The sequence below is a fragment of the Procambarus clarkii genome, chromosome 39 (genome assembly GCF_040958095.1).
Source record: "Procambarus clarkii isolate CNS0578487 chromosome 39, FALCON_Pclarkii_2.0, whole genome shotgun sequence".
Taxonomy (NCBI): domain Eukaryota; kingdom Metazoa; phylum Arthropoda; class Malacostraca; order Decapoda; family Cambaridae; genus Procambarus; species Procambarus clarkii.
The window spans coordinates 12,800,586-12,828,075 of NC_091188.1; the positions used below are offsets into that span (position 1 = coordinate 12,800,586).

General features: G+C 47.9%; 1 protein-coding gene across 4 annotated transcripts in view; it reads left to right on the top strand.

Annotated features, from left to right (window-relative positions):
• The window catches only part of LOC123760409 (piwi-like protein Ago3), a gene marked incomplete at its 3' end in the record, with an annotated part of 98,228 nt that overhangs the window by 66,372 nt on the left and 4,366 nt on the right, over positions 1–27,490 (top strand). For 2 of the 4 annotated variants that reach the window (XM_069338376.1, XM_069338377.1), the window contains 4 exon segments: positions 485–663; positions 3,099–3,293; positions 12,803–13,027; positions 16,024–16,206. In XM_069338376.1, coding sequence (XP_069194477.1) covers positions 485–663; positions 3,099–3,293; positions 12,803–13,027; positions 16,024–16,206 — 782 coding nt within the window. 4 annotated transcript variants of the gene reach the window in all.

Sequence of the window (27,490 nt, forward strand, 5' to 3'; positions counted from 1 at the left end):
TGGGGCTCACCTCAGAAAACTAGCATTGAATGTAATGAATGCCATTTTCTGGGTTGAGCCCCTGAGGCTCCGTGACACCCTCCCTTCCTCTGGTCGATGGTCTGTTATCAGTCTACGAATTGCCGATGTGAGTGCTTGGGCCACATAGGCAGGGCGGAGGGGTCGCTAACGAGTGGGCGCACTGCTTGGATAGACATTTGCTTGGTTTGTTGTTTTCTCTTGGGGGTGGGGGTGGAATCTTCATCTCTGTTCGGTCTTGAGTTACAATGTTTTACCAGTTGGGACTTGTAATTGTTCACCTACCTTTCTGGAGGTCGATGGCAAACATGACTGTACTGTACTCTCAAAAGTGTAGTGTTCATAAGCCAATGATTGCTCTCTTCGACTCTGAGGGAACCAGGTTCTGGTTCGTGGTTCCCAGTAGGCATAAGGACTCCAGTAACTGATGCTCTAGACTAATATGACGGTTTTTACATTATCACAGAGACCCCAGAAGCTCATCAGATCCTTGCTGATTGGGGTTTGAAGCTGCATGATTGCACTGTACCACTGGAAGGCCGCATCCTGCCTCCTGAGACCATCTACTTTGCAAATAATACGGTGCCTGGTTTAGACATAGCTGACTGGGGCCGGGATGCTTGTAGGGAGAAAGTCATTGTCCCCGTAAGTACTCAAGAAGCTGAGAATTAATTGTTTGTGGCTTAGTATATGAGTCTTAGACATGAAATATAGGGATTGGTAATGCTTTTGGTGGCTGTATAGCCATTAAACTATAATAAAATACAGTGTTAACTCTGAATTTAATATACAACCACAGGTAGAATGAAGTGCTTCAAGCAACTTTTAACAGCAACTATGCAAACTGCAGACCAGACATGACAGGGCTGAGCTCATTAAAACTTTTAACATACTGAACAACTTGGAGGATATTGATCCAGACCAATTCTTCAAAAGGTCAAATGTAACATGAACAAGGAGCATTTCTCCTGATGGGAGGTTCAAGCTCCATCAGGAGAAAACAGGAGATGCGTTTTCACCAATAGGGCTGTAAACCCACGGAAACACTTACCCACTTAAGCATAAGTGCCAAAACACTGCTGCAATTTAAGATCAAAATAGTTAAAATCATCAGGACAAATGTGGGGACCTTTGACAAGCTGCTGGCTTCCTGTCCTCATTGACACTTGAGAGACAGCAGCCCTCTTAAGTGTCTTTACAATAATGTATATTCAATGAAAAACTTTCCAATTGTCAGTAGGGCTATATAAATAAAGTTTTGTAAAACCCCAGTGCACCCCAACACAACCAAAGAATGCCCCCAACCTAGTGCCCAAACAAAAAAAAAGGCTCAAGACATTATACGGAATTGTGCAAGACAGATTTAAGAGATGTAGTTAACTATTACAGCTTATGTAATAAGATGTAATAGTTAAATGTATTACATTTAGTATTAGTATTAGATGTACTGTATTACTAGTCTGCTTTGCACTTTCAGGAGGTGATGGGTATGCTGTATTATATGATACGATACTAATATGCCAAAGATTAATGGTCTTTTCTGTGGGGAGCCCCTACGGCTCCCTGGAGCTTATCGGGCTAATGTATGTTATATTAGACCGGGACATTAGCTAAGGAGTTCAGACCTACCAGGGACCAGTGCCAGAACCTGGCCCCTTCAGAGAGGTTTCAGGGAGCAATGGCCCTGGAAAACCCCCTTGTGGTTGGGGTTTTCCTTATCTGCCATCGACCGGGGTTAGGAACCCAGAAAGGTAGGAATAACAAAACAAACCCCACATGGTAAAAAACTAAAACAAAAAAACAAACAGAGAGGTAGAAATTCCCTACAATCCCAAGGAACAAGCAAACATCACACTTTACTGCTGCGCCCAGGCAGCATGATGGAGATAAAAGTGGCGACTGTCACCCGGAGACAAGGGCACAGCATCCAACGATCCCGTACAAGACGGGTTGGAACCCGGAAGACACATTCAATGGTCCACCGAGTCCAGACAGGGGTTTCCAGGGCCCGTAGGCTGACTGCTACGGGAAGCCCGGGCAAGGTGTTGCTAATCGATTAAGAACCCAAAAATAACAAGAGGGTAGAGGATAGCACTGAAAACCCCTGCGATGTGTACAATCACGGGGGCCTAGCAGAGGGCCGCCAAACACTACCAGTGGAACTATAGCCACACTGGGCAGACCCCCACCAGGCAATTGAAAATAAAAAAAAGAAAACCCCCGCAAAAGTACACCGTCTCCAGAGGCAACAGGAACCGGTCACCGCTTAGGTGGCAGGCCGTGTAACACCTTGACGCCCTAACCAGCGCAATACCAATCCCTACCCAGGGCCAAACAAGGGCCCCAAGCCCCAGCTGGCCCCAAGGGCGAGGCAAATGCTGAAAAGCAAGAACCTCTACAGGAATGGTTCCCGAACGCCCCAGATAAGATAACCCTGTCACGCAGGGGCAGTACTCACAGGGCGCTTAGGGAAGTCAGCCAATAAGCGCATCAGCCCCGGCACTGATGAGGTACTCCTGGCCACCACACAACACAACACACGGCAGTGAATGCCACACAAGGCAAACACCGCCTAGGAAACTGAGGCCAGAGAAGCATCTATCCCGGTTGACATTAGTTTACGAACTGAAGCTTGGCAGCCGGCGCGGTAGGTCCTGGGCTCCCCCTCCCCCTCTCGGGGCGGGGAGGGCTGCGCGGACGATCAGCGCGGCAGTAAAGTGTGATGTTTGCTTATTCCTTAGGATTGTAGGGAGTTTCTACCTCTCTGTTTGTTTTTTTGTTTTAGTTTTTTACCATGTGGGGTTTGTTTTGTTATTCCTACCTTTCTGGGTGCCTGACCCCGGTCGATGGCAGATAAGGAAAACCCCAACCACAAGGGGGTTTTCCAGGGCCATTGCTCCCTGAAACCTCTCTGAAGGGGCCAGGTTCTGGCGCTGGTCCCTGGTAGGTCTGAACTCTTTAGCTAATATCCCAGTCTAATATAACATACATTAGCCCGATAAGCTCCAGGGAGCCTCCGGGGCTCACCCAGAAAATGGCGTTTCATTACATTCAACGCTGTTTTTTTCTGTTTTTTTTAGGTAGATGTGAAGCCACGCTGTTGGTTGATGCTCTTCTGTGCTAAAGATCAACAACGGGCTCACAAATTTGGAGACATGTTGAAGCAGGTTACCCGCAACATGGGTATCCACGTTGGAGAACCACAGATGGTTTATCTGCCAAATGACGAGACTCAAAGCTATGTTAACAGCTTAAAGCAGTTCTATCATGATGCGGTAATATGCAGATTCCTTATTAGTTTAATGAGTGTTTTGATATTACAGTAATAATGGAGGTCAAGGTAAGACTGTTAAAGAGAGAAGTGTATAACTAGTGTATGGGGCTTAATCTGAGTAAATTGTCATACAGTACCTCTTTTAGACGAGTTGATTTTTTTTATTGAGATGTATTAAACAAGACTTAATATTTATAAGTAAGATATAATAAATAAGCTTCATAGAGACCTGGCCTCCATGTTAAAAGACTTGACTTACCTGCACAGAATTGTTAAAATAATCAAATGATTCAAGGTATCATAGTAGAAAACAAAAACTCGGTAATTATACTTGTATACAAACCCTCAAGTTCAACAGTGGAAACAGTCATTGAACAGATGAGAAATATTGAGAACTGCCTAGAAAACTAAGTACCAAATATTATCTTACTAGGAGACTTAACATTCCAAATTTGAGGTGGAAGGTGATGAGCAATAATGATATGCTGCTAGAAAAATGTTGAGGAAGTAGCCTAGACCAGCAAACATCCACCAGAGAACTGAGGAACCTTCATAACAAGTTCACAATGAACCAACTGATAGTTGAGCCAACTAGCGGAGTTATTTACAACCCTTTGATAATTTCAGGAAGGTCAAGGGAGGAATATGATAAATGCAGTGAAACATGCCTAAACATAATAAAAAAGTCAGCACAATGGCAAGGAAAGCAAAGATTCTAATAATTGGGAATTTTAACAAAAAGGAAATAGACTGGTCAACAAGGAATCCTCAGAGGGAAATGAAGCATGGAGAGCAAGATTTGTGAACATTACAAATGCTTCCTGTGGCAGCATATCAAATTTGCCATCAAGAGAAAGACGAGGTGATTTACCACCTACCCGAGACATGGTGTTTATCCCAAAATGTAGATAGCTTAAAATATGAGGCACCATTAGGTGCCAGTGACCATTATCTTATTTGATCTCTTAGGCGAGCAGCCCCAGTACCTAGGGGCTGCTTACCAAAAAATTAGATATGTTGGATTCTTCTTAGTTTTTTACTTTTGGGATCCAGAAAACCCCGTGCAGTTTTCAGTAGGGCTCAGCATGGTCTGGCCCTCCAAGTCTGCACTCATTAGTGCGAGTTAGCAGGTTGTCCATCAGTGTTGTTGCATTCTGATGGCCATTCCTTAATGCCTCTGTTTTACTACCTGTGGGTGATTTGATCCCCGCCATCCTGGGGCCTGTGACTTTTGTTGTTATGATGTCACTGACTAAGAAATGGGCTCCTTCCCTGGGGTGTGGGGTGTCCATCCTGTGGGATGGTGTGATGCATTCCTTGTTTCCTACTTTGTGTCACCCTCTTGAAGGGGGTGGTGGGTTTTCATCCCTTGTAGGCCCTTATAGCTTTGGGATTTTCACATGCCTGGGTGCTTTTCTAGTTTGTTAATTACAGGTGTTTCTAGGTAGTTTGTTGACCTGGTGATCTGTTCTACAGGTTTCTTGTTTGTTGTTAGTTTGATTTCCTGTCCCTGCTTGACTTAAGGAAAACAAAGTGGCTATTCACCTTTTAAAATCTTTGGTGCATCCTAATCCAAACTACTGTATTCAACAAGTTTAAAAGAGAAACTAAGAAATATTTTACTACTATCATATAAATTTAAATTGCATTTCCACATCCAATGTAAAATATAACTGAATTTTCTGTGGCGAGCCTCTCCAGCTCCCTGGAGCTATCAGATTGTTATACGATATATTAGTCTGGGGCTTCAGTCAATTGGAGGTCAGCCAACCGGGGACTACGAGCCAGAACCTGTCCCTCTCAGAGAGGCAAAGAGAGCAATGGCCTATGAAAACCCCCTTGTACTTGGGGGCATTCCATGCCCCCAAGTACAAGGGTGCTAACCTATGCCTGGGTGCTAGCACCCAGAAAGATAGGCATAACAGACCCCACAGGGTAAAAAAAATTGCAACTGAAGACCAAACAGTGAGGCCGAACTTCCCCAACCTAAAGAAACAAGCAAACGTTACACACTACTGCTGCGCCGCTTATCCACGCAGCCTTTCCCTTCCCGGAAAGGGGAGGGGGAGCCCTAGACTCCTCCCCCCCCTCTATACCAGCTACTCACATCTCCAGTTCGTTGGCTGATGCGATCTGGGGAGGTCATCAACTCTGGCCTCGATTTCTTGGCAGTGTTTATCCGTTGTGCTCTCTGCTGTATTATGGTGCGATGTCCAGGTGTAACTTCAGTGTACTGGGGCTGCGTGTGCTTAGAGCTACCTTCACTAAGTGCCCTGTAAGTACTACTCTTGGGTGCTAGGGTTGCCTTCCATTGTGCCTTCGAGAAACCACTTCAGTAGGGGATCTTGCTGCTTGGCTTTTGAACAATGTTGCTGGCCCTTGGGGCCAGCTGGGGTTTCGTGGCCTTTGTTTGGCCTCGGGTAGGAAGTGGTCTTGTTGCTGGTTGGGGAGTAAGATGCTATGCAGCGGCCATGTGCTTATTCCTTCTGGAGATGATGTACTTTTGGGGTTTTTTCTTTTCTTTTTTTTTCCTTGCCAGGAGGGAGTCTGCCTTGTTTGGTTATTTGTCCACATAAGGTTGTTGGTGGCCCTCCTCTAGGCCCCCCATGTTTGTGCACGTGCACAGGGGTTCAGTTTTTAGCTTGTTCCCCTTTGTTAACTCTTGGATTTGACAGGCTTTGTAGCACATTACCTGGGCTTCCCATAGCAGTCAGCCTGCGGGCCCTGGGAAACCCCATTGGTGTACAGTAGACTGATGGATGTGTCTTCTGAGTTCCAGCTTGCCTTGTGAGAGTTTGAGTATTACTCTGTACCCTTGTCTCTGGTTGACAGTCAGCTCTTTTTCCTCCATCATGCTGCCTGTTGGGTCGACGACACCTTTGACTCTGAGTATTGGGAGACATGTTCTCTGTTCATGCTCCAATTTACCCTTTCTATTGTCACTGAGGTTCGGGTACAGGCGGTATCTGCGTTGCATGCTTAGTTTAGGTTGCTGCAATGTGCTAGGTTGGTTGCCAACTCAGATGCCCCAAGGCTACCCCGTTTTGGTTAGGAGTTGTTTGACCTGTCCCCCCCCCCCCCCCACCCTGGTCCCAGCTTCGAAACGTCCGAGGGTTTTGGGGTTGGGGCAGAGTTTAGTTGGCGATGAGACTCGGGCAGCTTCAGAGGCTGCCCCATTCAGGGTTGGGGACGGAGGCATTCGAGCCTGCTCCTCCTGCCGAGGCTTATGGGTCCTACCAGCAGACCCCCTTCTTTGCTACCTTTTCCCTGGACTCGGGTAGGTAGCAATGTGGAGGACGTTTTCTTCAGGGGTAGTGGGCGTGGAGGACGTTTTCTTCAGGGGTAGTGGGCGTGGAGGACGGCTCTGCCCTGGGGTCTCTGTTTGGGGGGGAGCCTGCTAGCAGTTTTGGATCTGTTTGCCCTACTTGGGCTTTGTGCCTTCTGGGCAGGGTTTTTTTCATCCCTCCTCCCGTCTGCTTTGTTTCCCACATTTGCTGGCGTGATTTCAGCTCCCTTGCATCAGCCGCATCTCCTTTTGTTTTGGTGGCCATTTTCTTTTGTGCTGGGGCTTCCCCGCCTGGCCGCCAAGGCGGCACTGCCATTTGTTTCCGTGTGCCTGAGAGTTTGTGCTCGTGTTTTGGGGGCATTTTTTCACTTCCGTCTGGAGTTTTTTATCCTCCCGTTGCTGTGTGTCTGTTTTGTTCTTTCTTATGGGGTTTTCTGCCCTTTCTGTTCCTCTGAGAACGTTGAGGTGTTGGTATTTTATGCCCAGTTTTGTGGTTTTTTTTTGTGTGTGTTTGGGTTCTGGGTCCTGGTTTTTAGGCCCAGTGTCCGTGCCTGTTTGCTCTGCTTGCTCCCATGTCTTTTGAGCTCTGTTTTCGGTCCATTTCTGGTTGTTTTCAGCTGGGGTTTTGTCTAGATCATGTATTGTGCCCTTTCTTTCTGTGGTGCATTTTCCTTGGGCAAATGTGGTGGTTAGGGCTTCCCTCGGGTTCGTTTCTGGGTTCCTTTGGGCTCTTTGGTTTCGTTCTGGAGGTTTTCTTCTTCTCGTGTTCCCCTTTAGAGGTTTGGGAAGCCCTTGGTGGTTCCCGCCTGTGCGCCTCGGACTTGCTTCTTCTGAGGTTCCGGGGTCTTCCTGGCTTGCAGACTGCAATGCTTGGATCTTGGCACATGTTTTGTGGTTGTGCTGGGGCTCCGGCTTTTGATTGTCGAGGTGGGCCTTTGGTGCAGCTTTTGTGCTGGTGCCTCCTCCGGAGCCGTCTTCGTCTGGTCGGGGCGGTGCTTGCTCTGCTCGCAAATTGTCTTATTTCTTTTCTTTTACTTTTGTTTTTCTGGGGGGAGCCCTCCTTCGGCTCCCCGGAGCTATCCAGGCTGATATGTATATCATTAGACTTTGGCATCAGTGTGAATGGAGTTCTAGGTCTACCGGGGACCCTGGTTGATGGCAGACATGGAATGCCCCCAAGTACAAGGGAATTTCCATAGGCCATTGCTCCCTTTGCCTCTCTTAGGAGACCAGGTTTTGGCTCGTGGTCCCCGGTAAACTGAACTCCAATTGACTGATGCCCCAGACTAATATATCGCATATCAGTCCAATAGCTCCAGGGAGCCTCCGGGACACACACAGAAAATGGCGTTTCATTACATTCAATGCTTGTTTTTTTAAGTCATGCCCAAATTGCCATGCATAATAGAGGATTTATTAAGTAAGCATTTTTTGTAACAAGTATTCAACAACTGTACTGTATATTTTAATTAAAGGTGTTACATGTATTATTATTATTATTTTTGTTATTATTATTATTATTATTATTATTATTATTATTATTATTATTATAAAAAGGCATTTTCATTAAATTTAACAACGATTTTTGGAGGGGCCAAATATTGGCTTGCTGAAGCTATGTGCACTAAGATAGCCCCAAACATGAGTCACATCAGCTGTATAAGTCTTCAATACCCAACCAAAGACCAGAGCCAGAACGTCACAGAGGTGCAGAGAACAGATGATTGTTAGGGTTTCCCCTCTAAGGAAACTTCAAGAAATTAAGTGAAGCAAAACAAACAACTGCAAGGTTCACAGAGAAATGAAATGACTACAAACAATTCACTCGGTAGTTAGTTCGAGTCCCCTAGTTACAGCAGCAGACTAATGACAGGTAGTGCCTCCACTGGGAACTGCTGGCTCTCATGTCAACATTCTTCAGTCCATTGTCTGAAGCTTAGTAGTTTAAATGATCCTTGAGTTACCTACCTTCAAGTCCCAACTGTTTCTCAGTAAGTGTTGCCATCCTTTGGACTCGGCCCTTTGAGGGGCTCATTTGCTTGTGTATCATTTCAAGATTTTGTATCAGCTCCACATGCATGTGTTTACTAGTCTCACTTGCTGTGTGAAGTTTGGAGTCTTTTTCCCACTGAGCTGTATGTGCTTATGGAAGTCCTTCCCTAAGGGCTCATTTAGTGATGCCCCCTGCCTTGACACAGTACATTCTCTAATGCACTCTGGTGTTTATCTCATAAAGGCCGCTCTATGGCATAGGGTTCCATGCCCACAGTAATGCAAGGGTCATTGACTCCTCTGCTAAACTCTGAGGTTGGAGGCATTCATGTTTTCTAGAGGGGAACTTCCCTGTGACTAATTGCAGCTATCTTGCTGATAGCTAAGTGGTCCTCACCCTTAAGGTAAACCAGTGGTCTGTGGCTGTCTGTCATCCCAGGGGCTGGGACTGGAAGTGTTTTCTGGCTGGTGGTGTGCACTCGAAGCTGCACGACCAGTTATTCAATTAACACATAGGCATGCGGACATTTCTCCCTGGTTGCTCGTTCTCCGTGGTTTAGTCTTTTTTTTTTTTTTTTTTTTTTTTTATATATAGTTTTCACTTTGCTCATTCTCTGCTTGGGGGTTCTGCCTTTCCTCTTATTAGGCTTGCCTAGGGTGTGTGCTGCTGAGCCTCCTTGCTGCCCCCTTTGGCCTTTCCATTGGCCTTGGGTAGCCAGGGTTGTTGTCAGCAGGGTTTACCAGTGTAGCATTCCAATGCCTGGGCTTCCTGCAGGGCTCATTCACTTTGCAGGCCCTGAAAATCCCCTATGGGTTCGGTTGTACTATGGATACCTTTTCTGAGCCAACTCTTGTCTTGTGTGATTTTGAAGGTTGTTCGTCACCTGTTTCACTAGTGACGTTCATACATTCTGCCTCGGCCATGCTGCCTGTTAGGTCAGTGACACCTACGACCCTGAGTCATGTGGAACTTCTTGTTCTCATGTGCTCCAGCTTACCTGCTCCTCTGTTGAAGTTCAGAGGTTTTAGGTGGCGACTGCTCTGCACTTAAGGATTTTGGTGTTTTCATTGTTCCTGGTTGGATGCCCCAGATCTGCCCTGCTTAGTCTTTAGGGACTTGGATTTGGGGTGTTGATTAACTCGACTTTTGTTCTGTCTGCACATCCTCTTCCTTCCCCAGTGGGCCGGTTTCGCCCATCTCCTCCCTCCCTGCTTCCAGCTCTAAATCATCCGAGAGTTTCAGAATCGAGTCAGGGTTTAGCTGGAGATGTGGCTTGGGCAGATCCGTGGTTGACCCCTTCAGATGCAGAGGCAGTTGAGTCTCCAGGTCCTGCATAAGCTTCTGGGTCTTCCCAACCGACACCTTCCTTCGAAATTTTTCCCTTGGATTTTACTTTTTTTTCCCGGCTGGTGGGTGTGAATGGAAGCTCTGTTCTGGGGCCCTCTTCTGAGATTCCTGGGGCTTGGAGGGAGTCGGAGTGGAGCTCTTGGATTCCTTTTGACTTTTTTTGGGCCCTTGTGGCTTCAGTGAAAGGTCTTTGTTGAAGGGTAAGGGGCTTTTATATTCCCCTTCCCTGTATGAGTGATTTGGGTGCGACATTCCCTAGGGCTCGTTTCCGTGTTGTTTGGGTTCCTCGGATTTGTCCTTCTTGAGGTTTCCTTCCATGTTTACCGAGTAGAGGTTCACGAGGCCTTGGGTGCTTATCTCCTGCGTGACCCGATTTATGCCTCGGTTATGGATTCGGCCTCCTTTGAATTCAGATCTTCCCTTCCTTATTGGGTGCATTACAAGGTTCTGTTGTCATCATGGCTGACAGATTGTCTTTGTTTTCCTTTGGGGCTGGGAGTTGGTTTTGCCATATCTGCATGGTTAATTGGCAGGTCACGACTGTGCTGCAGGCATTTCTGGGAGGGCTCTCTCTTGAGCCTTTAAATGCATGCCTCTTCGATCCTGCACTTTCCCATAACATGGGTCTTGTGCAGCTGCATGCTCAGGTTTTCCTTCTGTCAGCTGCTTTCGTTGCCAATGACCTACATAGCAGTTTGCCCTTGACTTCTGTCATGTGTTTCCTAAGTCTCCTGGAGCTTCATTCTAATTGGCTCTCAGAGGATGTCGAGACGCTCTGTGAGGTTCCTCTTGCGGGGATTTTGGTCTCTGCATCTTCAGCATCAGCTGCCATCATGAAGCTGTATGCTCCAATCCTCCAGGAAATGGTCTACTTGTGTTTTGCTTCCTGTCTCACGTGTCGGCAGGCTGTGCTCTCCTGATCCGTGGACTCGGCATGGGTCCTGGCTCTTACTTAGTCTTCACCATTTAGTTCTTTGCTGTGTCCTGAGGACAGTGTGTCTCAGTTTTTGTCTGTGGCTGATGGTTGCCATCCTGTGTCAGATATATTGAGTATCCAGGGGGGTTGGTCTTGACTTTCCCTGTAGCATGGTAGAACCAGGGCTTCGCCTGCTGTTGCTCGGTGTGTCTTCTGTGGTGCTAGCAGCCAGGTCGGATGTGCTTCCCTAAGCCTGGCCTTCTTTGTCTGGTCAGTACCTGTTGGCTGTGCTCAGAAGGCTGGTTCTCATGGTTCATACTGGCCCTTTTGCGGGTTGCCTTTTGATGGAGCTGTTATGTGTGGCTAGCTCAGTTTGCCAGCTCTTGGTTCCACGATTTATGAGCTTTTCAGGTTGTCTTGTGTCCTATAGTAGAGTTGGGTTCAAAGTCTCTTCAAGAAGACTAGACCTTTTTCCTCTCCTTGTCTTCGTAGAGTCATCTTGAAGTGAGTGCATTCAGGCATGGTAATGACTACGTCTCTTCAGTGGGTCTCCCACCCATTTCTGGTCCCGAAACGGGATTGTTCGGGCATCCTGTTCATTCTTGATATTTCCTGATTGAACTAGTTCATTCCTTGCCCCTCCTTTCAGATGACAACATTGTCCCAGGTATTGTCCGGGCCTACAGGATGTGTATTTGCATGTCCTTATTCATCCGGGGTTCAGGGATTGGTTAGGTTTCATGGTAGGATGACAGGCTTATTGCTTTTGGGTTCTCTCATTTGGGCTGAATCTGGCATCTTGGGTTTTTATTTTATTTTCTCATTTAACTCTGGTCGTGGTGGCCCATCTTCATTTGTTAGGTCTTTGGGTGTTGGCCTACCTTGACAACTGGTGGGTGTTGGCATACAGCTGGTCTGCTTGTCTGCTAATCAGGAATCTGGTTCTTTCACAGCTCACCGGATTTGGGATCCTTTTGAAGTGGCTGAAGTCCCAGTTTGTTTATTCCCAACAACTAACTTAGGATTCTCGGTCAGTGTTGCTTTCCCTGCCTCCTGCGGCCTTGCTCCAGCTGCAGGGCCACCGTCTGTTGTTGATGGGAAGCCAGGTGACTCGGCTGTTGCTTGAACAGCTGTGTGGGAGCCTGAACTTAGCCCTTCTGGTTTACCCATTAAGTAGAGTTTGGCTTCAGAGGCTGTTTTGGTTCTCTTGGGGCAGCCCCTTTTGGTGCTCTTGTGATCACCGCACCACTCACGTGATTTCCGGCGCTGTTTTCTTGGTGTTTGAACCCCGAGCATTTTTCCGCAGCTCCACCGCTTTCACAGGGCCAGGCCATTTACATACTTCACTGGTTCGGCCTTCTCTTTTGCTCTATGCGTCTGGAGTTTTTATGTGTATTTATCACCATTTGTATGGTGGTGGGTAACTGGGTTAATGGCGTCCCACCTACGGTCATCTTCCAGGCAACAGTATGAGGTTTCTTTGCAGTCTTTTTGCCATTTTCTCTCCCTTCGTTGTTGCTCTTCGTTTTTTGAGCGAGTTGTTCACCTTTCTTTCTTGGGTGTTTCTTGATCAGCATCTCATGCCATATACTATCGCCTCTTATTGTGCGCCGTTGGTGGAGCAGCTCCATCTTGCCTTCAGGTTGACACTTCAGCCTTGTTTCACAAACTTTCTCGCGCTTTGTTTCACCCCCAGCCTGTTCATGCGCTGCCCGAGCCTGCTTGGTTTTTGTACCAGGTTCTCTCTTCTGCCTATTTCATGGGGCGCATCCAGTGATGCGCATCCCAGCACATCTGTGAGGGGGGGGCCAGGTTCTGGCTTTGGGCTCCAGTAGGCTATTATGGACTCCTAGGGCTGATGTGTTTTGTGTGTGTTGAGCGCTCTCAGTGCAGCTAACTTCAGGAAGCCACAGTGGCCCAACCAGAAAGAGGAGTTTCATTACTTTCAATGTTAGTTTTTTCTTTCAGTTGCAGTTAGCAGTCATTATATTTCCTAGCCAGCGTGAGGACCGCTATGCGGCAGTGAAGCGTGTTGCATGTCTTGAATTGGCCCTCGCAACCCAGTGCATTATGTCTCGTACTATTAGCCATGATGCTAAATTACGCTCTGTCACTCAGAAGATTGCTTTGCAAATTAACTGCAAACTAGGTGGAGAACTTTGGGCTCTCAAAATCCCAATAACTGGACTTATGGTAGGAAAAGTTTTGTTGTTTGTGAATTTAAATTTTGTTTAAATGTTTTTGTTAATGGATTGATTTAATTATACCAGGAAAGATTCCACAGGAAAAAAGAAACCCATAGCATGGACTCCTCAAGCATCGTACAGTCCGATACCACCCTAGTTTAGCCACAAAGCTACAGGGAAAGGTCACTCAATACTGAGAAGGCCCATGGTGGACACACAAGCCCCTGCAAAGACAAACTTTGACAACTCCAACTAGAACATGAATAGGAGAGCAGAATTGACTGCACCCACAACCAGAGCAACACCCACATAATGAATAGGCACTTGAGAACCCCAATTGCAAGATAGCTGTGAGTCAAACAGAAGCTAAACATACACTGAAACCAAAAAAAATGCTTCCAGTGTTGTGATAGCATGAGCCCATGACCATAAACACCTTTTTTCACAGCACGGCTATAAAATTTAGCATGACTAACATGAACATGATTACCCACATGAAAATGCATAGCGTTTGGCACGAAAGTTACTATCACACACACATTATGCGAAGGTGACATCACTCGCTCTCGCTACCAACACCACCACCTTGGTTAACAACAAGATCAATTTCACTGCCATCACTATTACAATCACTACCACCAGTATCACATCACTGAACTATAAAAAGGGAACCATCATTTATCTACAGTCTCGGCATCACTGAAAAATAATTTGCATACTGGGCCATCACTTTGTACGGGTGGTCAACAAGTAGAATGCATTGAAGGAAAAGCTTGTTGAAGTCAGTTCCATCCACAACTTTTAAGAAAAATATAATGAAATGTTAATGGTGAGAATGGTAATTAGCATGTCGGGGTATAAATGGCTAGAAGTGGGGAACATAAGGCGCTAGATCCCTCTGCCCTGTAGTCACTGATAGGCAAGCACTGGTAGGTAAGCACTCTCCTCTTGTGGGCTGTATCCAGGTTCACTTCTTTATACATATATACATTTTCCCCCTCATCTCTGAGGAACTCCAGGAACTGCATTTCTCTGTCTTCTGTGGTGGCATAAGGGGTATACTTGTGTAAGCATGAGCACTTTAGACTCGAGCTGGAGTCTGTGGCTTTGGGGCGCCTGTCACAGCCATCCGTCTCTTCCTCGTCTTGAGACCTGCAGTGCTGCCGCCTCCCAGGTATGTCCACTCCTTTTACTTGTCTTTGGTTAGTTAGCGTCAGTGAGCCGACAGAGCTCCCTATAGAAAACTAGAGTTGAATGTAATGATTCACTATTTTCTGGGTGAGCTGTGGAGGCTCCCTGACACCCCCTCCCTCAGGGAGGTAACAGTAGTTGGTAGTGCTAGTTGCATGAAGTGTTGCTTGTTGGGTTTCATTCTATGGGAGTTATTTTGATCTTGTTGGATGTAGATTGCACAGGTTAACCAGACAGTGGTCTGTTTTGATTCACCTTCCTTTCTGAGTCCTTTCCCAGTCAATGGCAATTATGACATACTTTACATTTAAAGTGCTCGTAGGCCATTGCTCTCTGTGCCTCTCTGAGGGAGCCAGATTCTGGCTTGTGGTCCCCGGTAGGCATAAGGACTGCTGTGACTGATGACCCCTAACTAATATAGCACATATAAGTTCGGATAGCTTCAGGGAACCTCCGGGCCTCACCAGAAAATGGCATTTCATTGCATTCAACTCTAGTTTGTTGGCCCCTGGAGATAAGTCTGTTAGGTTGCAATCTCTGCCCTCATTTCTGCCTAAGAACTAGTCTCCAGATTTTTGTCTGAGCTCCATTCTGGTGGATCCTCCTCATGGCTTCTGCTGATTTTCTCATTGATGCATCACATTAATGTGATTTCTTTGTGCATTTAAAGAGAAGTATTGGAGGTAGAACTTTTTTTTTTTATTATTATTTTCTACCACAAACGTGGCCACACATTTACAATGCTAACCAGCATTTATACATTTTCTTCTGTCCTCCATGGACAGGGTTAGAGATGTGTTAAACATATAGTTCAAGGGTTTATTGAACAATCAACCACAGAAGGTGATTCGGTGCTTTTAAAATGCTAAGCTAACCTACATACGTAAATACATAGATACACAAATTTACGTATGCCCTACATAAAGTGTTCGATGTGTCTTGTACATAGTGCCATTAATGTGCATTTACAAAGGTGAAATGTAATTCTGATCAACTTCCATATATACTTTATACACATATACATACACACACACACACATATATGTACACATAAATATATACATACATGTATACATACATATATACACACATGCATTCACATACATTTGTATCTTTTACCCTGACAGAGTGAGATAGCTGATAGAGAAACTAATGTGCAATTAAGCACTTAATCACTGAAGGTGATGAAGGTGCTTTTACAAGCTCAGGTTATATAGTTACATCACATACATACATTATATAATTGATACATTACATGGTTAATCTTGGGTACAAGTCCAATATATCATTAAGTGTTCCAGTACTCGTATAGTAATTACACAGTTCAGCATACCTTAGCCCAGGAGGGCGAAAGTCAGTCAATATGGGACATTCTACAGTCTAGGAGGTAGAACTCCTAGACTATGACCAGAATGGGGGCAATGCATGAAATCCTGATTAAACTTCTTGGAAGCCCCAGAATCCCTAGAGGATTCAGATACATCCTAGGATGCATTACTTTTGACCATATTGTGGTGTAGTGGTCTAAGGTTTTGCTGGGAAATACCCAGATCATAGGTTCAAATCCTCCTCATGGCTCTTGCTGATTTTCTCATTGATACATCATGCTAATGTGATTTCTTTGTCCAGGTGAGACATACTAATGGTTGGGACATACTGACTGGTGATATGCGCTGGCACACACGATATACATATTAACACATGCTTGAATCAACCTTAAGGTCCCAATACCTCAATGGCACAACCTTATGGGGTCAACCTGGTTGCCACCAGTTACCCCATTTTGTCTTATAAATGTTTGACTTTCTACAGGTGTGTGGCATTGATGTTTATCATGACCCAACTCGGCGCGGAGCATCGACAGTAGGCTTTGTGGCATCCATTAACCAGACTCTCACTAAATGGTACTCGCACGTCAGCTTCCAACACCCGGGTGATGAGATAGTGCATGGTCTTAAAATATGTTTGTTGGAAGCCATAAGGCACTATCACAAGGTTAGAATTCAGAGAAATGTGGGTATTGATATTCAAATTTTCAGAATTGTAGTTTAGATAAAAGTACAGTATTACAAAAATTATAACCTGATGACAGATTTCTGAGCTAATGGTCCTTGGATGTTTCCTTGAACCTGAATAAATAAATATACAGTGATAACTCTATTTTCAAATTTAATCCATTCCCAGAGACTTAAAAAATGGAAACAAATTTTCCCATAAGAAATAATTTAAATTTAATTGATCCGTTCCACACCCCTAAAAATATTAACTTAAAATACATTTTATACATATTACCACTTATATTTTGTACTCCAGTATGTACAAATACAGTGGCACCTTGACTTATGATTGCCCCTACTTACGATAATTTCGAGTTAGGATGTAAATTTCACCGAAAAATGTGACTCGACATCCGATGGTGTCGTCGACTTACGATATTTGTTGGTACACGTTCGGGTCGACCGAGCGCATGGTTACCGGTCACGCGGCCGACCTGCCTCAGTTTACTACAGCTGCCCACTTACTGACGATTGCGCCTATAAGAAATTTCGCTTTTGTGGTGATTTTTTTGCATTTTGAACATTAAAGTAATTATTATATATCATGCCATGAGTCCCAGGAAAGTCAGTGGTAAGGCTCAACATATGAGATCACATGTAAGGATGACCATAGAGCAGAAACAAGAGATCGTTCGTAAATAAAAAGATGGTGTGTGGGTTGTTGGACTGGCTAGGCAGTACAACAAATCTCAGTCAACGATATCCACCATACTGGCTAAGAAAAAGGACATTATGGGTGCTAAAGTGATGCATCATTACAGAAAAATGCTAAAACGAAGGGGAAAAACAAATGTCTCTTGACAAATTTGTAGTGAGACAAACAGGCACTGAACCACAACCAGGTCCTAGTGGTATTCAGGCAAAACGTAGGAGAGAGAGTAGCCCAGAGAAAACATCACTGCCTGATGTGATAATGGAAGGGGACTCCCCTTCCAAACAGTAACAACTCTCCTCCTCTCCCCTTATCACCATCTTCCATACGCCATCAAGAGCCCTCCATAAAGGTAAGATAAACTTAGGTACTGTATTGTAGTTAGAAAAAACATTGTAATTTAGTATAAAATGTGTTTGTATGTTAATATTTTGGAGGGTGGGGAATGGATTAATTCAAATCCCTTTATTTCTTATCGGGAAAATCGCTTTGGCTTACGATATTTCGACTTACGATCCGTCTCTGGGAACGGATTAGCATCGTAAGTCGAGGCCCCATTGTATATCTTACTTTTATTAAGGACTCATGTTGGCATGTGGAAGACAGTGAGGAAGGGGGGAGGAGGAGAGGTGTTAGTGTTTGGAAGGGAAGTCCCCTTCTATTATAACAGCAGTGATAACATTTCTGGGGAACTCTCTAACATTTTGCAAGCATGCCACTAGAATCTGGTTGTGGCTCACTGCTTGCTTGTCTTACTAAGAAGCTGTCTATAGACACTTGTTTTTCCCTACGTTTTATCACTTGTCTGTAGTGAGACATCACATTGTCTCGCTATAGATGATCTCTTGTTTTTCCTCTATCGTCATCCTCACAATTATTTTCTTAGGTTGAACTTTACCACTGACCTTCTTGGAACCTATAGCATGATATAAACAGTAAATAAAAAAATTTATGTTTAGAAACCAAAAAAGCACAAAAACAGTTAAATTCTTTACTAAGAATTCTAGTGCAGTCATCACTAGGCGGAAAACACTGGTAAACTGAAGCGCGCCACATGCTCGGTCGGCCCATACGTGTATCAACAAACTCGAGCACCAAGACAAACCTCAAGTACCGAGTTAAATTTTTCAAAGAAATTGAGCTTGAGAACCGAAAAATTTGAAAATGGGCATTCAAAAATTGAGGTTCCACTAAACGCACGCGTGTAATTACCTAAGTGTAGTTACAAGATGAGAGCTACGCTCGTTTTGTCCCGTCTTCCAAGCACTCTTTGTCATATAATTCTTTGAAATTACCGACAGTTTTGGCCTCGACCACCTTCTCACCTAACTCGTTCCAATCATCTACCACTCTGTTTACAAAAGGGTATTTTCTTATATTTCTTTGGCAGCTTTGTTTTGTTAGTTTAAATCTATGACCTTTTGTTCTTGAAGTTCCGGATCTCAGAAATTCTTCCCTATCGATTTTATCGATTCCTGTTAATATTTTGTACGTAGTGATCATATCGCCTCTTTTTCTTTTATCTTCTAGTTTTTGCATATTTAATGCCTCAAACCTCTCCTCGTAGCTCTTGTTCTTCAGTTCTGGGAGCCACTTAGTGGCATGTCTTTGCACCTTTTCCAGTTTGTTGATGTACTTCTTAAGATATGGGCACCACACAACCGCTGCATATTCCAGCTTTGGTCTAACAAAAGTCGTGAACAATTTCTTTAGTATTTCTCCATCCATGTATTTAAAAGCAATTCTGAAGTTAGAAAGTGTAGCATAGGCTCCTCGCACAATGTTCTTAATGTGGTCGTCAGGTGACAGTTTTTTATCTAAAACCACTCCTAGATCCCTTTCTTTGTCAGAATTCTTTAAAAATTTCTCACATAATTTATAGGTTGTGTGGGTCTATGTTCTCCAATTCCACATTCCATAACATTGCATTTATTCACATTAAATTCCATTTGCCAAGTGGTGCTCCATATACTTATCTTGTCCAGGTCTTCTTGAAGGGCATGACAATCATCTAAGTTTCTTATCTTCCCTATTATCTTAGCATCATCAGCAAACATGTTCATATTATTCTGTATTCCATCTGGTAGATCGTTTATGTAGACAATGAACATTACCGGTGCAAGAACTGAACCCTGTGGTACTCCACTTGTGACATTCCTCAAAGAAGTCTTTTATAAGTTTATGGGTGGAACTCCGGACTGCGAGGCTGCGGAGACTGCTCCCACAGCTGTCTAAAATTATTGAACTAAAATGTAAAATATTATTTTGTTTCATTTACTATTATTTTGTATTATTTATTTTTTGGCTAAGTAATGCATATTGAATTTTCTTGTCTCTTTAAAGGGAAAAATTATTAGGAATAAATAACATTTGATCAGTTTCTGGGGGAAGCCCTGTCAGCATCCTGGAGTTATCCAGGCTGAATGGATATGTATAACTTTCTGGAAACAGTCAGTGCATTGAGTTCTTGCCTACCAGGGACCACGAGCCAGAACCTGGCCCCCTCTAGAGAGGTGCAAGGAGCAATGGCCTATAGAGACCCCCCCCCCCCCCTGTGGTTGGGAGCATTCTATGTCTGCCATCGACTGGGATTGGCACCCAGAAAGGTAGGCGCACCAAAACAAACCCCTATTCTGGTAAAAGTATTGCGACCAAAGGCCGAACAAGTGGACAGAACTCCCCAAACGAAAATTAGCAAACGAGCATGACGTCATCATGTCACCGCACCGCTGTCTGCGCACCCCTCATCCCTCCGCATGAGGGGGAAGAAGGGAGCCTAGACCCACCCACTGGCGACCCAACCTTCAGTTCTTGGCTGATGGAGTCTGGTGCGGTGTTGCCTCTTGCTCCAGTTTTTATTTCAGTTCTGTGCCTTGTGGTGTGGGCTGTCTCCTCAGGTGGTGCGTGAGCCAGGAGTCATATTCCATGGTATTCGGGCTGCATCCGCCTAGGGTTCCCTTCCCTAGGTGCCCTGTAAGTACTGCCCTTGGGGCTTGGGCCCGCCTTCCACAAGTCACCTTGAGATCTACCTTCACTGTGCCGTTTACTGCTCGGTATTTGGCCGCCCTTGGGGTCAGCTGGGATTTCTCTTACCCTTGTTTGTCTCTGGGTAGGGGTAGTTTTCGTCACTGGCAGAGGCACGGTGTACTGCATAGCTAGTTTTCACCAATAACAGCAGCCGGCTCTGTTCCGCCTGGGTACATTGTCCTCTTGCAAGAGTTTTTCTTTTGTTTTTGTTTTCTGTGGGGAGCCCCTACGGCTCCCTGGAGCTTATTGGGCTAATGTATGTTATGTTAGACTGGGACATTAGCTATGGAGTTCAGACCTACCAGGGACCAGCGCCAGAACCTGGCCCCTTCAGAGAGGTTTCAGGGAGCAATGGCCCTGGAAAACCCCTTTATGGTTGGGGGTTTTCCTTATCTGCCATCGACCGAGGTCAGGCACCCAGAAAGGTAGGCATAACAAAACAAACCCCACATGGTGAAAAAACTACAACAAAAAAAAACAGAGAGGTAGAAACTCCCTACAATCCCAAGGAAACAATCAAACAATGAATTTAATGCCGCGCCGGTCGTCCGCGCAGCCCACTCCTCCCTGGGAGGGGGAGGGAGGGGCCCCGGACCTCACCACGCTGGCTGCCTTCAGTTCGTAAGCTAGTGTCAACCAGGATAGACACTTCATTGGCCTCAAATTCCTGGGTGGTGTTTGCCTCGTGTGGCGTTCTCTGCTGTCTTTGTGTGGTGTGCGGTGGCCAGGAGTACCTCATCAGTGCCGGGGCTGCATGTGCTTAGGGGCTTCCTTCCCTAGGCGCCCTGTGAGTACTGCCCCTGCGTGTCAGGGTTATCTTCCCTGGGGCGTTCGGGAACCGCTCCCATAGGGGTTCTTGCTGCTTAGCATTTGCCTCGCGCATGGGACCAGCTGGGGCTTGGGGCCCTTGTTTGGCCTTGGGTAGGGAGTGGTGTTGTGCTGGTTAGGGCGTCAAGGTGTTGCGCAGCCTGCCACCTAAGCGGCGACCGGTTCCTGTTGCCTCTGGGGACGGTGTACTTTTGCGGGTTTTTCTTTTGTTTTGTTTTTGTTTGCCTGTTGGAGGTACTGCCTCGTGGGTCTATAGTTCCCCTGATATTGTTTTGGTGGCCCTCTTCTAGGCCCCTGTGCTTGTACACGTCCCAGGGGATTTTCAGTGTTATCATCTACCCTTGTTTGTTTGGGTTTCTTAACCGGTTAGCAACACCTTGCCCGGGGTTCCCGTAGTTGTTACCCTATGGGCCCTGGAACCCCCTGTCGGGGCTCGGTGGACCCATGGATGCGTCTCCCGAGTTCCAGCCTGCCTTGTGCGGGTTTGAAGGTTGCAGTGTGCCCTTGTCTCAGGGTGACAGTCACCTGTTTTGCCTCCATCATGCTGCCTGTTGGGTCAATGACACCTTTGACCCGGAGTCTTGCGAGTCATGTTCTCTGCTTGTGCTCCAGTTTTACTCTGAGGATGTTCCTGTTAGGGTACAGGCAGCATCAGCGTTGCATGTTAGGTTTAAGTTATTGCAACGTGCTAGGTTGGTTTCCCACTTGGATGCCCCGAGGCTGCCCTGTTTTGGTTTTAGGGACCCTGACCAGGGGGTGTTAGTCGCTTCGGCTTTGGCTGCTGCCGCCCCCCCTGGTCCTTCCCCTGTGGTTCTTCCTGCACCTCCCTCCCTGTGTCCGGCTCCAAAACGTCTGAGGGTTTCAGCTTTGGCACAGGGTTTAGTTGGTAATGAGACTCTGGCTGCTTCGGGGGCTGCCTCGTCCGGGTCGGGGACGAAGGCATTTGAGCCGGTTCCTCCTGCCGAGGCTTCTGGGTCCCACCAGCAGACCCCCCTTCTTGTCTGCCTTTCTTTTGGACTCTGCCTTTTCTTCAGGGGGTAGAGGGTTTGGAGGATGGCTCTGCCCCGGGTCCCGACGTGGGGGATCCTGAAGCTGGGGAGGAGTCAACCTGGGGCCCTTGGGCCCCCATTGACCCTGCTTGTGTGCTTTTGCCTTCCTCGTGGGGCTTATTGTTGCAGGAGGAGGGATTTTCTTACCCCCCTTCCCTATATGAGTATGATTTGGGTTCGGCTCCTCCCCGGGTTCGGTTCTGGGCGCCTTTGGGTACCTCGGATCTGTCTTTCCAGAGATTTTCTACTTCCCGTATCTCTGCGAAGGTGGCTCGGGAAGCTCTTGCTGCTTACCTCTTGCGAGACCCGGGTTATGCCTCTGCAATGGATCTGTCCTTGTTTGAGTTCGGTTCTTCTTCCCGTTTTTGGGTGCGTTTGGAGGTTCCGGAGTCTTCCTGGCTGGCAGACTGCCCTTTCTTTTCGTTGGGGCCGTGGCATGGGTTCTGTTGGACCCGCATGCTTGATTGGCGGGAAACTTCTACTTTTATGCGGGTTTACCTGGGAGGCGAGTTTGAGCACCTTAATGCGCGCTTGTTCGCTCCCGTGTTTTCTCGGATGTTGGCCTTTTCCAGCTTCACGTGCAGGTTCCTCAACTTTTGGCTTCATTGGTTGCAGAGGAGTTGCGCGCCCGTGGGCATTTGGCTTCGGTCTTGCATTTCTTTTCCCTACTTGGGCTGTCTTCTGCTTGGCTTGAGGAGGATGTGGGAGTGTTGAGTGAAGGGCCTTCGTCTGGGGCGCTGACTTGGCAGCTAGGGCGTCGGCTGCACTGTTGAAGCTTTTTGCGCCCATCCTGAAGGAAGCGGTGTCTCTGTTTTTTGCTTCTCGCCTCCCGTGCCATCAGGCTGTGCTCGCCCTCTCTTTGGAATCCTCTTGGGCCCTGGCTCTTAGGTTTTCATCTCCGTTTTGTTCGTTGCTGTTTGCAGAGACTGCGGTCTCTCGGTTTCTGCAAGCGGCTTCGTCCAGTTGTCGTCCTATGGTGGACTTGTTGATTCTCCGAAGCGGTCGTTCTCGGCAATTTCAGAGGGGTCGTGCCAGGGTTCCGGGTTCCACTGGTCGAGGTGGGCCATTAGTGCCAGTTTTTGAGCCGTTGTTCCCTTCGGGGCCAGTGTCATCTGGTTGACACGGTGATCGCTCTGTTAGACATCTGGGTTCTGGTAAGGGACGTCGGCCCTTTCGCGGTTCGCCCCGTTGACGGGGCGATGGGGAAGAGGCTCGCTCTGTTTGCTCGCGCTTGGTCCCACGATTTGTGGGCCTTTTCGGTCGTGTCATCCGGCCTGCGGTGGTTTTGGGCGACTCGTCCTCCTTTGGGGGATTCGGGGCGAACAGGGCAGGTTTCTTCTCCTGCGCTTCGTCGAGTCTTCTTGGAGTGGGTGCGCTTGGGCGTGGTCGGAACGACTACATCCCTCAGGTGGGTTTCCCGTCTGTTTCCAGTGCCGAAACGGGACTGTGCGGATCTGAGGTTCATTCTGGACTTGTCCCATCTGAACCCCTGGATTCCTTGCCCCTCCTTTCGGATGACTACTCTGTCTCAGGTCTGGCTTCTGTTGGAGCCGGGTGCCTGGATGGTGTCCCTGGACCTCAAGGACGCCTATTGGCACGTTCCTATTCATCCGGGGTTCAGGGACTGGTTAGGTTTCGTGGTGGGGCATCACCCTTACCGTTTTCGATGTCTACCTTTTGGCTTGAATCTGGCACCTCGCATTTTCACGCGTCTGACCCGGGTTGTGGTGACCCGTCTGCGTCTTCTAGGGATTCAGGTTTTGGCCTACCTCGACGACTGGCTGGTGTGGGCTCCCAGTCGGTCAGCGTATCTGCTCACCAGGAATATGGTTCTTTCCCAGCTCGCCAGGTTCGGGTTCCTGGTGAACTGGAGAAAGTCCCATCTGGTTCCATCCCAGGTTCGGACCTGGCTGGGTCTTATTTGGGATTCTCGGACCGCTTCCTTGTCTCTCCCTCCAGAGGCGTTGTTGCGGCTGCGGGACTGCCGTTGGCTGTTTCTGAGGGGGTCCCGGGTCACTCGGCGGCTGCTCGAGCGATTGTGCAGGAGTCTGAACTTCGCCGTGCTAGTCTACCTGCCTGGTTAGGTTTGGCTTCAGCGTCTGTTTTGGTTCCTTCGGGGACATCCCTTCCACCTCTCTCGCGATCGTTGGGTTCATCCTCCGGGGGCCTTGTGTCGGTTGCTGCGTCACTGGCTTCCTCTTCAGGGTTTTTGGGATTTGGGGCCTTGGCGCCTTCCCGAGCCCTCGCTCGATGTGTTCCCAGACGCATCGTCTCTTGGCTGGGGCTTTGTGACCAGTGCTCACCAGGCAGGCCAGGGACGGTGGGGTCCGTCCTTCCGTCGGGCTCACAGCACGGTTCGGGAACTCGCGGCAGTCTGGTTCGCGCTTCGGAGGGTTCGGGTCGCTCGGGGATCGACCATTCGCCTCCATTCGGACTGTTCTCCAGTGGTTCATTGCCTGAACCGCGGGGTTCTCTTCGGTCCTTGGGGTTGGTCTCTTCGAGTGGTTCGTCTGCTGGATTCTCGGGGTTTGGCTCTCCATGCGGTTCATGTCCGGGGAGTGTCCAACGTTCTAGCGGACGGTCTGTCACACTTCCATCCCCTGTCCATGGAGTGGATGGTTGACGACGACTCGTTTCGTTGGATCTGCCAGACGTACGGTATCCCAGATGTGAACCTCTTCACGTCGGCGTGGTCTCGGCGTCTCCCAATCTATGTGACGCCCTTCCCCAGCTGCGAGGCGTTCGCGGTGGATGCCTTTCGGCAGGACTGGTAAAGGTGGGGTTACCTGTACCTGTTTCCCCAGTCCAGCTGTTGTTTCGGGTTCTGGTTCAGATGGAGACATTCCCAGGGAGAGTAGTCCTCGTGGCCCCTTGGTGGCCGGCCCAGCCTTGGTTTCTGGTGCTGTTGGCTCAGTGCCCGAACCCAGGATGTTTCCCGCGGCTCCGCCTCTTTCAGCAAGTCGGCCCGGTCTGGTACAGGGCTGGTTCGACCTTCTCTGCTTTTCGCATCTGGTCTTTTTGACGCGGGTGTATCACCAATTCTATGGTGATCAGGTGGCTTCGTTGATGGTGTCCTACCTGAGAGTTTCGTCTCGGCGACAGTATGAAGTTTCCTGGCGTTCTTTTCGCCATTTTCTGGCTCTTCGTAGGTTGTCTTTTCTTTTGGATTGGGTTGTCTTGTCCTTTCTTTCTTGGCTTTTTCAGGACCATCATTTAATGCCTAATACTGTCGCCTCGTATTGTGCGGCGCTGGCGGAGCCGCTCAAGCTAGCATTAGGGGTGGACGTCACATCCGCCCCGTTTTGTAAGCTTTCCCATGCTATGTTTCACCTCCGGCCTGCTCATGCGCCTCCTGAGCCGTCCTGGTCCTTGGACAGGGTGCTCTCCTAGCTTTCCTCTCCTCGGTTTGTGGTGGCCCCTTCGGTTCTGGATTGTTTTTCCAAGGCTTTGTTTTTGTTGGCATTGGCCTCTGGGGGCCAGGTAGGGGAGCTTCATGCACTCCTCTGGCGCAGGGGTTTCTGCTCTTTTGGTTCTGGGGGTAGGTTTGTCCATTTGCAGTCTTCTCCATCCTTTCTGGAGAAGAACGAGACGGCTGCATCCGGAGGGGTCCGTGGGTCATTGATGGTTGGTTGGTTCGGCCAGGGTTACATTATGTGCTGTGTCTGGTTGCAGCACTTCGCCGTTACCTGCGCGCTTCAGCTGGGGTGGCTGGGGATGCGCTTTGGGTTGGTCCTGTTTCTCTCATTCCCTGTTCCAGGGCTCGGGTCTCCCAGGTTGTCCGCAGGGTTATTAAGTCTAACTAGCCTGCAGTCTATCCTCGCGCCCATGACGTTTGGAAGTTTGCAGCTTTGGCTGCCGTGTTTGGTAACATGTCTTGGGCTCATATTCAGGCGTGTGGATTTTGGAAGTCGAACAGGGTCCTGGCCGCCCGTTATTTGGTGAACGTCCCTGCTTCTCGGCGTTCTTGTGTTGTTTTAGGTCGCAGGTTGCAGCCAGTTGTCTCGACTTTGCGTTGAGGAGTTTGTGGCCGCCGCCTCCTGGGTAAGTCCCTATTTCCTTCTCTTTGGGTATGTTGCTCCAGGGAGCCGTAGGGGCTCCCCACAGAAAACCAGCGTTGAATGTTATGAAACGCCATTTTCTGGGTCAGCCCCGGAGGCTCCCTGGCTACCCTCCCTCCGTCCCATCCAGTCGGTGTTTTTTTTTCGTGTTGGTTGAAGCCTAGTTACCAAACTAAAGGCAGCCGGCATGGTGAGGTCCGGGGCCCCCCTCCCCCTCCTGGGGAGGGGAGGGCTGCGCGGATGACCGGCTCGGCAGTAAATTGATTGTTTGATTGTTTCCTTGGGATTGTAGGGAGTTTCTACCTCTCTGTTCGGTTATTTGTTGTAGTTTTTTACCATGTGGGGTTTGCTTTGTTATGCCTACCTTTCTGGGTGCCTGACCCCTGTTGATGGCAGATAAGGGAAACCCCAACCATAATGGGGTTTTCCAGGGCCATTGCTCCCTGAAACCTCTCTGAAGGGGCCAGGTTCTGGCACTGGTCACTGGTAGGTCTGAATTTCATAGCTAATGTCCCAGTCTAACATAACATACATTAGCCCGATAAGCTCCAGGGGAGCCTCCGGGGCTCACCCAGAAAATGGCGTTTCATTACATTCAACGCTGTTTTTTTGCCTGGTGGGGGTCTGCCTTTGTGGTCCCCCATCTCTGTTCTTGGGGTATATATATCTATATTTCTGGGTTTGGTGGTCCTCCCTGCTTGGTCCCCGTCAGTGGACACGTCCTGGGGGTTCAGCTTTAGAAGTTTGTTTGGTAGACGTGGGTGCCGGTTTCTGGTCTCTCCTCTCACCTGTCATTCGACTTCTGTACGGCTTGCTGAGCCTGCTCGACTCTGTCGTCTCTCCGCTTGATGCTGTGTGGGGGGTTGGCCTCCAGCTCATCCCTTCTTCCTGCTTTCCATTTGTCTCCTCCTGACAATAGAGTCCTTTGTGATCTCTCCTGGTCCTTGGGCATCCGTTCCACCTGTGTCCCCTGGGACGTCTTTATCTACCCTCTTCCTCTGGGGGGTCTTGCTTGTGGTGGTGTTGTTCCCTCTGGTTCTTTTGTCTCCCAGTTTCGTGCAGTTTCCTTCCTATTGTCTGCTTGATACCTGCTTGATGGGGTTTTGGGAGTTCTTCTCCCGAAGCCCGGCCCATGGCCAGGCTTGGCTTGTGGGAGTTGGTCCACCAGGCTGTTGCTTGGGGCAGCCCGTGGGCCCGCATACTCACCACAGCCCGGTTGGTCCAGCACTCCTTGGAGACAACTATCTATTTTTCTCTCGAGGATGTCCACGGTTGCATCGGCAGTTGTTCTTATGCTCGCTGGTGTGGTAGTCACTTGGGGTGGCATGGGCCGCCTGGGGGGTGGGGGTGTGTGGCTCTCATCTTCGCTCATACCCCTCGGTTCAGATGACGGTCTCGTGGCGACCCTTGCACTTTTTCATTTTGGTCTTGTGTTGGGACATGATCACCAACTGTGTTGTTGCTGTGCCTTTTGACTCTCCGATTGCCAGGTTTGGTTTTCTGGTTCCTGGCTTTCCCTGCCTGTTGGCATTTTCTGCGTCTCACGGGGTCCCTTCCCTAGAGACTCAGTTGGGGCCATGGTCTCAGACCTCTTGGCGAGCTCGCTGG